The following is a 12,980-nucleotide window of genomic DNA, read 5'->3' on the forward strand; positions in this document are numbered from 1 at the left end:
TCCCCCCCCCAAAAAAAATTATAGTCTGGCCCCCCACAAGGTCTGAGGGACAGTGGACCGGCCCCCTGCTGAAAAGTTTGCTGACCCCTGACCTAAACCATCACAGCCAATGCTCCTGTCTGTGCCACAAATTGTACTTAATATTTCAAAATGAGTGTTCTTATATCATGTGCTCTCCTGCCTTCTTTCCATAACACTGGCACACACCCTTGATTTATTTTTTATTTTTTTTAAGTCAGCAACCTTCCATCTCAGGCCTTTTGGAAGACAAAACCAGCAATCTTGCCTGCTGAAACAGGCCACAGCAGAAAAGGCAGGAGGTAACTCTCTTGCACAGCCAGAGAAGCTTATCCCGCAGGGCATGGGATTCACTGCCTGACAAACCAGCTGAACCTACCTACACCCACTGAACATCTATAAAGTGTGGCCCTGTTTTGCATAAGAATGCTTCCTGGTAGGGCTGGGGAATCTGTGGCCCTTTGAGCATTGTTGGGTAGGAATTCCCAGCATCCCTGACCACTGGCCATGCTGGGTGGGATTAATGGGAGACCTATTAATTATTATTATTATTTACATTTGTATACCACCCTATACTTGTAGCTCTCAGGGTGGTACACAACACGAAAATCACAATATAAAAAACACAAAATACATAATAAAAACGAAAACAAAGACAACTCAATAATCCACCTTCCACAACACACTTTAAAAGGCCCTTAGATGTCAATCAGCCAAAGGCCTAGTTAAAGAAGGTTTTCGCCTGGTGCCTAAAGATGCATAATGAAGACTCCAGCCAAACTCCTGGGGGAGAGCATTCCACAAACAGTGAGTCACCACTTAAATTGCCAATTATTGTGTTGCCAGCCTCCAAATCTATCGTGGAGGGTGCACACAAGAAGGGTCTCAGAAGATGATCCCAGAGTCTGGATAGGTTCATATGGAGAGAGGCGGTCCTTGAGGTATTGCAAAAGTGGACTTACAGTGAGTCATTCTATTGGTCCATCTAGTTCAGTATTGTCTGCACAGACTGGGAGCAATGGCTCTCCAGGATTCCAGGCAGGAGTCTTTCCCAACCCCAGTGCTTTTTCCCCCTGGGGTACTCAAGGGTACGCAGTACAGACACAATTTTTCCCCAAGAAGAAAAGCACTGGTAGAAGGTATGGCACTTACTGGAGCAACTTCATGGTGAGCATAGGCACCTTTTTTTTCTAGAATAAAAGCATTGCCCAACCCTACTTGGAGTTGCCAGGGATTGAACCTGGGACCTTCTGCATGCAAAGTAGATGTTCTAACCACTGAGCAAGATATTTGGCACCAGATTGGCTGCAGGAGTTGCAGGAAGGAGGTATATAAGGTGCCATCCAACCGTCTTAGGGACTCTGCTCCGGATTCGTGTAGGGTTTACTCCTTAGCCTTTTCTTCTCCTGAAGATGTCCTGCAAGGCAGTGGGTAATTCATTATAAGCAGTATATGATTTGTTCAAATAAATAAATGTAGAAGGCTTGCTCTCAGGTCTTGCTTGCAAATTTCCCACTGGGGCATCTGGTTGGTAAGGACAAGATAGATTTCTTATATTGCATTCTATTGTCTCACAGTTTGAATATGGAATTCAGATTGCAATATAATGAAATAAAAGAAGGAATTACAATACAGCATCTAGCACAATTGCTACAGCAGGCAGAAAAATTGCTAAGTGGTCCAGCATGGCCATCAGCAATTTTCAAGTGGTCCAGGTGGGGGGGGGGAAGGTTTACAACCATTGTTCAGGACTGCAATTTTTATGGGGATACAAATCCTGATTTATCTCTCAGGTGCTTTCTTTACACTTGGGGAACTTAGATTAATTTCATGTTTAAATTTTAATTGAAGACTGCAACCTTAAGACTACAGGAAAAAAATAGGTCATCCCTGAGGGCATCAAAATTTGTTAAAGGAGTGGTGAGTCAAAGTTGTCTGCATTTTTAGGCTGTTTTTGACTGTGGGCTTTGTTATTCTCCTAGTTAAAAAGACAAAATCTGTATGCATGTATACAGTATTGTGTCTCTCCCTGCCCCCAGCCCTGGGGTTGCAATTATTTTGCTAACCCTGCACTGTATCTGATATGTATCAAGATTGAACCATTGAACTAAACATTTAAGCTGCGAAACCTATGGACACTTTCCAGTCTCCTTGATCCATGGCCATCCTGGCTTATAAAATCTAAGGAAGCTTTTAATGTTTGATGTATTACAGTATTTTAATATTTTTTTGGAAGCCGCCCAGAGAGGCTGGGGAAGCCCAGCCAGATGGGCGGGGTATAAATAATAAATTATTATTATTATTATTATTATTATTATTGCCCGGAAGGGCTGGGCGATGGGCTTCGTGGGGTGGTGAATGCTTCTCTCTGTGAGGGAATGGCACCCTCACCTGCTGGTAATGATATCTGGTAGTCAGCAGAGGGAGCTCCAGGACTGCTTGTGTTTAACTTGCACAGTCCGGCTCCCAAATTTCTACCTCGCTCAGAATTAGAGCTGTGCCAAACTCTGTCCAGCAGGTTCTCAAACACTTTATCCCACAAAAGGCATTTTCCATTTTCCTCCTTCAACCTCAGGGCACTTCAGAATTGGTAGGGCATGGCGTTCTGAACTTTATTGCAAGGTGGCTGAGGGACGTGTGTTGCTCCCCCCCCCCCCCGCCAGTAAACTTTCCTGAGGTATGCAGCTCCTCCGATTTGAAAAAGCTTCTATAGCGGATCCCACCGCTTATATACCAATTGCAGCAGATCCAAACTGCATACACACTCTATAATAACCACCACAGGTTATCTTTCTGGATTTTGTGTGAGGGAAAACTTTGGTACTTGGGAGACTAATGCAGAAGTTGGAACAAGTAAGAAATATTTGTTTAACAGAACGACGTGGATAAAACAAAGGATACATCAGGATATAATGTTATTTCCAGGAAACCGTTCACCTAATAGTATTTATACTGAATCTAACAGATGTTATGGGCTTCTAATCAAGCGCAGCTTCTTTTGAACTTCAGCTGCTTATGTTCAGTTACTTCGCTTCAGGTAGATGTTATAGGTTTCTAGACTAGATGGTAAATGCTCAGCTTATTTCCAGTTATTTCACCTCAATTCCTTAACTCAGTTGTTGCACAGGTGTTGCAGCTTAATACTTTGGTTCTTAAACAAGGTGGTACTTTCTGTCAGTTACCCAACCTTTTGACAATCCCACTCCTGAGGTACTCCAAGTAACAGACCCAGGGGATCACCACACCCCTCTTAACTGATTTGGGAGTCTTCTCTTTCTAGAAGAATCTCTCCCCTCCTGACTAGAACGAGACCTAAGTAGACTGTATCCTTTTAGCTTCTACTTCTTCTGGCTCAGCCTCCCAGTTAACTCCTGGCCTAATACCACACACCGTCCTTCACACTAAGCTCAGAGACTCCTTTCTCTAGCTTTGGGTATGTTTCTCAGAGTGGCTGTTTCAACCCAGAACCAACTCTCTCCCCTCTCAAACTAAACCCTATCTGAACATTCTCTCAGAAATGGCTCCTTTTATTTTCCCTTCGAAAGTGCTGGCTCCACCCCCTTCTTGTTAGCTGTCTTGGTAGTTAATCAGAGAGAGGTTCCAGCCCCCTGGTGGAATTCTGAGGCACTGCATCCCCAGACTGTGCTCTGGCTCTGCTGTCCGTCAGTTTCACATGCGTTGTCTTGGGACGTCTTTTCCTGGACTCTAACTGAAGCCTGAGCACCCAAGAAGGCTGCAGCATTGCCTCAGGTTAAGAACTTTATTCATTCTGGAGGTCTGTTCTTAACCTGAAACTGTTCTTAACCTGGAGCACCACTTTAGCTAATAGGGCCTCCTGCTGCTGCTGCGCTGCAGCTGCACAATTTCTGTTCTTATCCTGAAGCAAAGTTCTTAACCCGAGGTAATATTTCTGGGTTAGCAGAGTCTGTAACCTGAAGCGTATGTAACCTGAGGTACCACTGTACTGAGATGGATTTGTAGAATAAAAGGACACCTTGTAGCCACCTGCACCTCACCCATAACTCAATCCACCCCTCTGATAATTTTCAAATGCAATTTCCCCCCTCATAAACCAATGGCAGAACTGGGAGGGGAGGAGAGAGGGAACCATGGGAGAAATTTTCTGCTACCTGGAATTTCATACTGTGGATGCACAAGGTCCCAAGCTCAGTTCCTGGTTCCTCCACATTAGAAAAAAAGCTAGGTAGCTTTCATCTGAGGCTTTGGAGATCCATTGCCAATCAAGAACACTTGGCAATGGTGGGCAGGAACTAAGTGTTAAGAGCACTTGACCACCAGCATTTCAGTTTCATGAAAGGTACTACAGTGGTACCTCGGGTTAAGTACTTAATTCGTTCTGGAGGTCCGTACTTAACCTGAAACTGTTCTTAACCTGAAGCACTTTAGCTAATGGGGCCTCCCGCTGCTGCTGCACTGCCAGAGCACGATTTCTGTTCTCATCCTGAAGCAAAGTTCTTAACCTGAAGCACTATTTCTGGGTTAGCGGAGTCTGTAACCTGAAGCGTATGTAACCTGAAGCGTATGTAACCCGAGGTACCTCTGTATAAAAGTGTGAAGCAGAAGGCATTCGTGTAAGGCACTCAGCTCAAGGCCACATAGAAGCCTCTTTTGGAAGCCCCTATTAGCATGTGTCTTTGGGGAGTGGTTATTTAAAAAAAAACGATTGGCCATGTTCTGTGCCATGTAAGCAAAAGCACATGAAGTCTCCAACCAGAGTACTGTACATAATTTACTCTGAAACATTCACTGCTTTGAATGATTCATTTCGGTTTTGCTAATCCAAAGGGGAGGGGAAGAAGCCCATAACCCTTTGACATTTTATTCCCGCCTACTTCCTCTGGCTTCTGAGATTATCCCATACACTAACCCATCCACCTTTCAAAGCTGTCTTTGCTGCTCATAAGGGTTAGAAACTTTGAAGAGCAGAAAGAAAAACTAAGAATCGTTGAAACCTGGACTGTGCATCCTGTCAATTTGCATTTCTTAGTACAGAAAGTATTGATCTGATGTGTAGATTTTTCCTATTCTACTTAATTCGGGAGGGTTCTGGAAGCTTATCTGTGTGAGAAACAAGCAGAAGGTTCATGATTGTTTGGGTTATACTTTCAGAGAAGCTAAGTACAGCTGGTTTGAACTGGTTCTCTTATCTCTTTCAATCAAGGTCATGCTGACTATAAAAGTAGGGCCAGAATGAGCCTGAATTTCACTTTCTCTCTTTTTTTAACTCTTTCACCTCTGTGTGGTTTTCTGTACAAAGTAAGCATAGTGCTAAGGTTTTAGATTTATTATAAGTTATTGTAAGTGTAAGGTTAAGTCTGCTGCAACTGGATTATTTATGGACAGTGCCAATTCTGAATGTATTGGATTTGTGACCATTATGCTCATTTGCCTTCAGTAGTAGTAAAGTTCTGCTGGATGAAATATTGCCTCTGGTCTATTTTTGGGAATCCTGCAACATGTTTAAAGTTTTTACTCTGCTAACTATACATTGGAATCTACTCTGGATCATATTGAGTAGATTTTCAACGACACACCCAACCCATATTATGTACTTTTTCTACAGCTTTGTAGCATTCTGGTATACAGATAGCCTCTTATTCTAAGATGTGATCAATTGCTTTTGGGAAATGGCTGCTCTGCCATTAGTATTTCACACACCCCAGATGAAGCCTTTACAGATTAGATTCAGGACTGAGCCACGACCCAAATCAAGTGATGAAAGACGCACAAGCAAATAATTACTCCAACAAGTCAAAAGCAGGTTGAATTTACATTTTTTACTTCAAAAAAAGGGAAGTACATACATGAGGGAAAGTGGGGGGTAAACAACAATTGCTTGAAACCATGATCTCTACAGGTTTATTTTAATTTTAATATATATTTATATATTTATATATATACCTCCAATTACCCACCCATAAGTGTGCAAGTCTGCGGGGCTCACGCCCAACGCCTTGCACAAGCACTTACAAATATTAACAGGATTGTAGACAGAGGAGGAGAGGGAACCAGTCTTCAAGGTTGAGGCCCCAACGGGAAGTAGCAAGTTCTATAATACATGGCGTTAGGTTTATAGTACACAGCATCACTTCCTTTCAATGACAGAACGCAACAGCAGGGAGGAAAGAAGCACGTTAACAGTTACTAAACACTAAAAGATATTCAATTGTCATTATGTTATACATGTACAGCAACTAACTGCTTTACAAAAAAGCAAAATAATACAATATATTGTCACATGTATTTACAGTGTAGTAAATATACTTTTTTCTGTCAAATTTTACACAAAACTATTTACAGGGTGAATATACTGCATTAAAAAAAAGGTGTGTGGCCAATGCAAAAAAAGTGACTTCTGTGGATAAGAGTCTCTTGCATAACATTAAGACGTGCTTTAATACATCGTGGGGGAAATTAAACCTAGAAACAAAGCAGGAGGAAGGGGGAGAAGAAGCCCTAAAACCCCACAAACCCCTCAGGAAAAGAGCACCAGCCACAATCTTCAGTGCTCAGTCCCGTAAAACGTTGACTTTGAAATGTTTCTTGGTTATTGAAAACAAGTGCATGCAAATGGAAGCGTAACAGACTGGCGAATTTAACAGGGATTCTTCTTTATGTGCAAGGAAAATGCATCAGGCTTAAACTTCAAAATTGGGGGAAAGATTTAAAAAAATACAAAAAGAGAACAATGCAAAACAACTTTACAGTACTTAATAGTGCACATGGAGCCCGTGCTTGAAAACAAGGAGTGTCAAACTGGTTTCCTTTTATTTAGTGTGAGAGTGGGGAAAGGTTGACCCTGCAGACGCCACTGTACTCCTTCAGCCCCAGCCAGCATGGCCAATGGTCAGGGACAGTAGGAGCGCTAAGCCCAGCAACATCTGCGGGGCCACAGGTGAATAGCCCCTGCTGCACAGCCTGCAGCAACCTTACGCTGCAGGTCAAAGTTACTTAGTTCTCGACATGATATATTGAAATCCTCTAGGAGAAGGTTCAAATTTAAACACAACAAATTGCTAGCCCTCTGCCAAAGCCTGATAGGACACCTCTGGTTGAGAACCTCTTTCCTGTGTTCCACAAAAAAAAAAAAGCAAAGGAAAACACTCCCAGAGGTCCCTCTCTTGTCTAAACATGCTAACGCAAGAATTTATTCATGGATCTACTTTGTTTTAAAGGCACATGGATGCCACCAACCCACAAGCAGCTCAGCAAGATGCACAGCCTCCTCCAGAGCAGGGAAGTGTATTCTGCTGCTTTCAGATACACAGACGCCTTGGGCTGGAGAACATGAGATGGCCCCCAATGGCCCAGGACCTAAGCGTGAGAAGGTGTCCTTTTAAAGCAACAGCACGGAATTGTTCGCTGGGTTGTGTAGCCGATATCCGAAAAATAAAGAGTGAAGACAGCAACAGTTGGTGGAAGGGCAAATCAGCTGCAGTGGCTAAGGAGAGGACATTTTTCACCAAGTAGATGAGAGAAACACTTAAGGCACTGAGCAAATCAGCCACTAAATGGGTTTTGTTCGGGGACAAAGCCATGCATGCCACCCTCTGCGCCCACCTTCCCTGCATTGGAAAAAAGCATCTCTGAATTGCTGCTCCCTTATCCCGTTAAGACACCTCAGTCCAGAAATCAGCTCTGCTAAAGCACATCTTGTAAAGTAACCTTTTCTATCTTTTTGATTCTAGGAAGTCTGCCCAGATGAGTTTCTGCTGCCCTGTAGTGGTGCAGAGTCTGATTTCTTTCGAAATATGCATAGTTTGGATGGCCGAAGAACGCAACAGATTCACTTACTATCACTGTGTACAGTACTAGGTCCCCGTGGTCTTTGGCCAACTGACCCATGCCGATTACTACATCCAAATAACCTTGAATTGTGCATGTAGCTTCTTACAGGCTTTTAACATACATCAGCTTTCATGGACTAAAGCTGACTTCACTGGTGCATCAACTGGCACATATAATGTAAATATATGTGCTGTGAAGAGGACACTTTATGCACCTGACAATGTGGGCTCTAGTTCAATTCCTTGAGTACATAATTCACCGGTTTCTCTAGAATTTGAACAATCCCTACCCCCCTTTTTAAAGGCTAACTTTGAGAAGGGTGCCGAACACCCATCTGAAAATATCCCACTAGCCTCCCTCCTCCAGGGAAGATGCATGTTGGCAGCAAGAAAAAGCAGTGTCAAAACTGAGACTAAAAATGGTGGGGTGCGGGGCTAGAGTGACCTCACTCCAACTCTCTTGATTTGTACCTCTTGAAAGTTATATAGCTGAAGGAAGTTCTAAAACTGAGTGCTTACATAATACAGCCTAATTTTAGAAACCAGGAAAGTCAGATTGTCTGGAGATTCTGATGTTTGGCAGGCTGGTGGGAGAAGAGAGAGAGAGAGAGAGAGAGAGAGAGAGAGAAAGGAAATTACTTCCCTTGCCAACCCCACTTTGGGTTCGCTGGCCTGTTTTGCCAAACCCATGATTTGATGACGCAGCCTAGAGGCTACATCCAGACCTACTAAACTGCTGTTAATGCTTCTCCTCCTCCTCCCCTGTATCCCCCTGCCCTCAAGAGTTCTCTCGGCTGTTCACAGTGACTGCCTGTGCAAACCCCAGCTGCCACACGCCTAAAACAGGGGCATTATCATAAGGAAACCTGGTGGTTGTGCTTGGAATTCTGACCATCGCTGTGAATGGGCTGGCGGGCTGTGATCCTCTGGGCAGAGAATTAGCTGTGCCTATTCAGAGCTTACACTCCGCCACTCCCTGTTTCTGTCACATCTGCCATGAGAGGTCCTACTGGCTCAAGCTTTGGGTGAGCCCTCAAGGTATGCGATGGAGGCAAAGGAATACATCAGAGGGGGGAAAGGATTAAAGGGGCTTCTGCGCAGGGCTCCCTTTGGGAAGCCAAAGGGTTCACCCATCTTGTCCAGTCCTCTGGCACCACAAGCTGCACATCTCCTGACCTTGGCTTGGGGGTGCAACGTCTACACATGGCCCAGTGAGAGATGTTAGCACAGCACAGGACTCTTGAGGACTACGTCGTGCTATTTTTCTCTCAGACTTATGATCTGACACTCCAGCACACTGCAGTGAGAACAGGAAAGCTCCCAATGCAGGTGTGACCTGGTATAATAGGCAGTCTTTCCTCTGATCACATAATGGGAAGAAACCTTAAGGATTCTAACCTGCGACAGTTTCATTGATCCTACTTTAACCCTTCCCACTTGATTCAAATCTATTTCAGCTGAAATTCCAACATGATCAAGAGCGTTTCCTTTCTCTACCTTGAAAAATAAAAATAAAAAAACCTTTCTTGATTTGGCAGACTGTTGTTGGCACCTTAAGACTGTGTTCCAGGAGTGGAACAAAATAAAATAGTTCCTCTCTGAATCAATACACCAAAAGCAGTTGTTTTATACACATAAAACCCATGACATTTTAAATGAATGTTAATAGCTTGCTAATGGACCATTCATTTGCACCCTCTGTCTAATGCTGTGGAATTTGATTTACCCAAAGTCAGCATTAAAATTTCACTGTACAGTTTCAATTGTATGTATATTATTCCCTTTGAAGCCACTGAATAACCGATTATGTCAGCAATACATACATTTCATTTCATTTCATTTCTGACTGACATGCTTTTTTAGAAGTTGAGAATTTGTGCTCCCAAAATCTAGGCAAGCTGCACACTTTTGGGCAGCCAGTCAAAGCAGTCAAAGCAGCACGTTCATCATCCATGTTGCTGCTGGGGACTCTGGTAATCTCAACACAGAGTCACAGCAGTCTAGTGGCTGAGTGTCAGACAAGAACCAGAGAGACCCAGATTCAAAACCCCAACTCGGCCACAAAGTTCAGTGCTTGACTTTGGCCCATCCATTCTCCAGTCCAATCAGCATAAATGTTTTCCCCCTATTAATATAGCCTCACAATACTGCCTATGAAGTATGGTTAGGCTATGAGAGAGAGAGGGAGAGAGGGGGGGTCAAGGGTCACCAGCGAGTTTCATGGATGAGTGGGGATTTCAATCCCCATCTCTCTGATCCTAGCCCAACAACCTAGCCCTTATTCCACACGGGTTTTTCAGAAGAGACATCTATTGCCGCTATAGCATTTTGACAAGGCCTTTCATGGTGGCTGAAAGCTGTTTCAATCTGTGGTTCCTAAAGTTGAAACATGCTTCTGTTGGCAAGGATTACTGGCCAATTAAAGCTTTTTTAAAATAAACCCTCAGGGCAAAGTTTGAGTGTATGCCTTGAATCCAACTACATTCTACTCAAGAGCAGACCCAATGGAATTAAAATCTGTTAGCCTCGCCCATTAATTTCAATAGGTCTGCTCTAAGTACGGATAAAGATGGATACAACCCAAAACATCCACACTATCAGAAAAGGATATTTGGGCCACTCTGGGTTTGAGAGCAGCAGTTGCTCCTTTAAAAGTAAGTAAAACTTTGAGTAGGAACAATGTGGATATTTTGGAAAAGGGGGTATGAGCCAAATAAAAGTCTAGGGAGCTTGGGAATTGTAAGCGGCACCTTTCCTGAACTGGGAACATCAATGAGTTATGTCAATGTGGTGCAAGGAAGGTGGTGGAGAGTTATCACATGAGAAGCAGCCATAACAATCTTTGTGGGAGCGGCAGCCCAAGATGACACAAGCACAAATGGCTGCAGTGGAGCTTCCACACAGGAGCTGCTGTGGAATGAATCAAGTCCACACAGGACCCCAGCTGGGTAGGGCAAATGAGCAGGAAAGACCCACACAATCACGACATTCACCCTAGCCATGCTGTGGAGTGGGACGGAACATTGAAATAGCTAGGATAGCTCAGTCAGTAGAGTATGAGACTCTTAATCTCAGGGTCGTAGGTTCGAGCCCCACGTTGGGCAAAATATTCCTGCACTGCAAGGAGTTGGAATGGATGATGCTTGTGGTCCCTTCCAACTCTACAACAAAGAAGTGCCCCTCCCCACAGATGCATTCATTCATTCATTCATTCTCTCTCTCTCTCTCTCTCTCTCTCTCTCTCTCTCTCTCCCAAGATGGAAGTGCTGCTGATCTATTTTTAAATATATATATATATAAGAAAGCAGTCTAAATTCACCAAAGGAAAACTTGACAAATACAGCCAGCTTCTTCCAGTCTGGTTCATGTGCCCCCAGAAGACTATTTTCGGGAGTATCAAGAGAGACACTCTGCACTCTGAAATGCCTAGATCATTAAAGATACACCAAAAACTCTCACCCCTTGGTTAAACTCATTGCACTGTTTTTGTGCTCAGAGGCCATTTAAGCTCAGGAAAAGGATGTCCACAGCTACAGGGATGTGGGATGGAAACCGGGATACTGACTGTGTCCACTGGCCATCAAAACCTCTAATGTGCAAACAGGATTGAATATTAACACTCCCCCCCCTTAAGATACAAAACAAGCCATAAACAAATAAGCAAGCTCCCCCCAACAAAAACGTGTCTGAAATGCGAGAGACATGATTTCAGCCTTTCGACACAACCTACAGTCATTTCCCTGCTTTCTTCAGATTCTTAAAAGTGGTTCTGTTCATCACAGTTTGGCTATTACCAGCTTAAAAACAAGAAAAAGAACAGAAGAGTTGTTGCTGCTGCTGCTGCTGCTGCTGTTTTGTTTTTTTTAAGGTGGCAAAAAACAGAAATGAAAATCCAAAATAAATTCAGACAAAATGTTTCGAGAGTTGATCGTCTGGCACCATGGCTGACGGGGCGAGTGGGCAGGAGGGTTTGAAATTAAGTGCGACCCGACCACTTGTGGAGGTGGGGCAGGAAGTACTTACGCCACGTTAGAAAACCAAGGATGGAAGGAAGGAAAAAGAAAGGGGAAAGGAGAAGGCTTCAGACAATCTTTTTGATGCTGTGGCGCTTGAAGCTGCCAGTGCTGCGCTGCTTCTGCACCTGGCTGGCGGAGCCGTGGCGCGTCCTCCCACTGCTGGAGTGTGCCGTGGTCGGGGAGAGCTCCACGTTCTCCTTATCGATTCCTAAGGTGGTGGTGGGAGTAAAAGAAAGATAATTAAAAAAGGAAGTGCCATGAGCGGGAAAGGTAATGTGGAAGCTTCCGCCGGACGACTCCATCTGAAATGGCCAACTCGGGGTCGGGGAAGGTCCAGCCCGTGGCCCTCCAGCAGGACTCCCAACGTGGCCAGTGGTCCGGGCTGATGGGAGCCCAGCAACCTCTGGAGGGCCATACAGGTTCCCCACCCTGTTATTATCATGCAAGGAGGAGCTCCGCCTGCAGTTAAGATCAAAGAAGCATCCAAAATGGGTGGCGGGGGGAAGAGAGAGAGGCAGGAGGCATTCTCTTTTGTGCCAAGGTTATGCCATGGGAGCTGGGAAGGAAGCGGAAAGCTGCTGGTGAAGCGAGAAGCAGAGATAGGGCTTAATGGGATTCCAGGACAGTTCCAATAGTTTTTTCAATGCACATCCGGCCCCCAGGTGGCGACTGCTGGGTTGCTGGGGAACGCATTGCCATTTAGGGAGCAATCAACTTCACTAAAGCAAAAGTGGCACTTTTGCCTCGGTTACAAGATGTTCCTGACTGTTTATTTAGAAAGAACCGAAGTAACCTGCAGGGCCATGGTCTAATAATCACATCTGCAGCTCTTGGCCTTTCTTTTTTTCTCAGGCTGCTCCAGCCTCCTCCCAGCTGCTCAAGCCACTTGGCCTGCTGTGTAACTCTTTCTTGCTCTGGGAGAGCCGCCCCCCAACAGCTCCAGATACTGAGGGCTGGCAACTCCCATCTCTCCCAGCCAGCGGGGCTAAGGGTCAGCAATGCTTAGGGTCTGGTCAGCTCTGCCAGAGAATCTTAGCCTGTCTCCCCTGTGACATCAGCCATCCCTCAGCTAATCATGGCCCAAGGCTTCGATGCCCAAATACCTTCATGTATAAGCAAGGCAGATTTTCATTGTGTT

The 12,980-nt window shown here is 44.5% G+C and overlaps 1 protein-coding gene across 3 annotated transcripts in view; it reads right to left on the reverse strand.

The window, feature by feature from the left end:
• Positions 1-11,513: 11,513 nt before the first annotated feature.
• NF1 (neurofibromin 1) overlaps positions 11,514-12,980 on the reverse strand; it is a 156,892-nt gene continuing 155,425 nt past the window's right edge. For all 3 annotated transcript variants that reach the window (XM_053367583.1, XM_053367584.1, XM_053367582.1), the window contains one exon: positions 11,514-12,050. In XM_053367583.1, coding sequence (XP_053223558.1) covers positions 11,908-12,050 — 143 coding nt within the window. In that variant the 3' untranslated portion in view covers positions 11,514-11,907. The remainder of the gene's footprint in view (positions 12,051-12,980) is intronic.

Source organism: Podarcis raffonei, chromosome 15 (assembly GCF_027172205.1).
Source record: "Podarcis raffonei isolate rPodRaf1 chromosome 15, rPodRaf1.pri, whole genome shotgun sequence".
Lineage (NCBI taxonomy): Eukaryota > Metazoa > Chordata > Lepidosauria > Squamata > Lacertidae > Podarcis > Podarcis raffonei.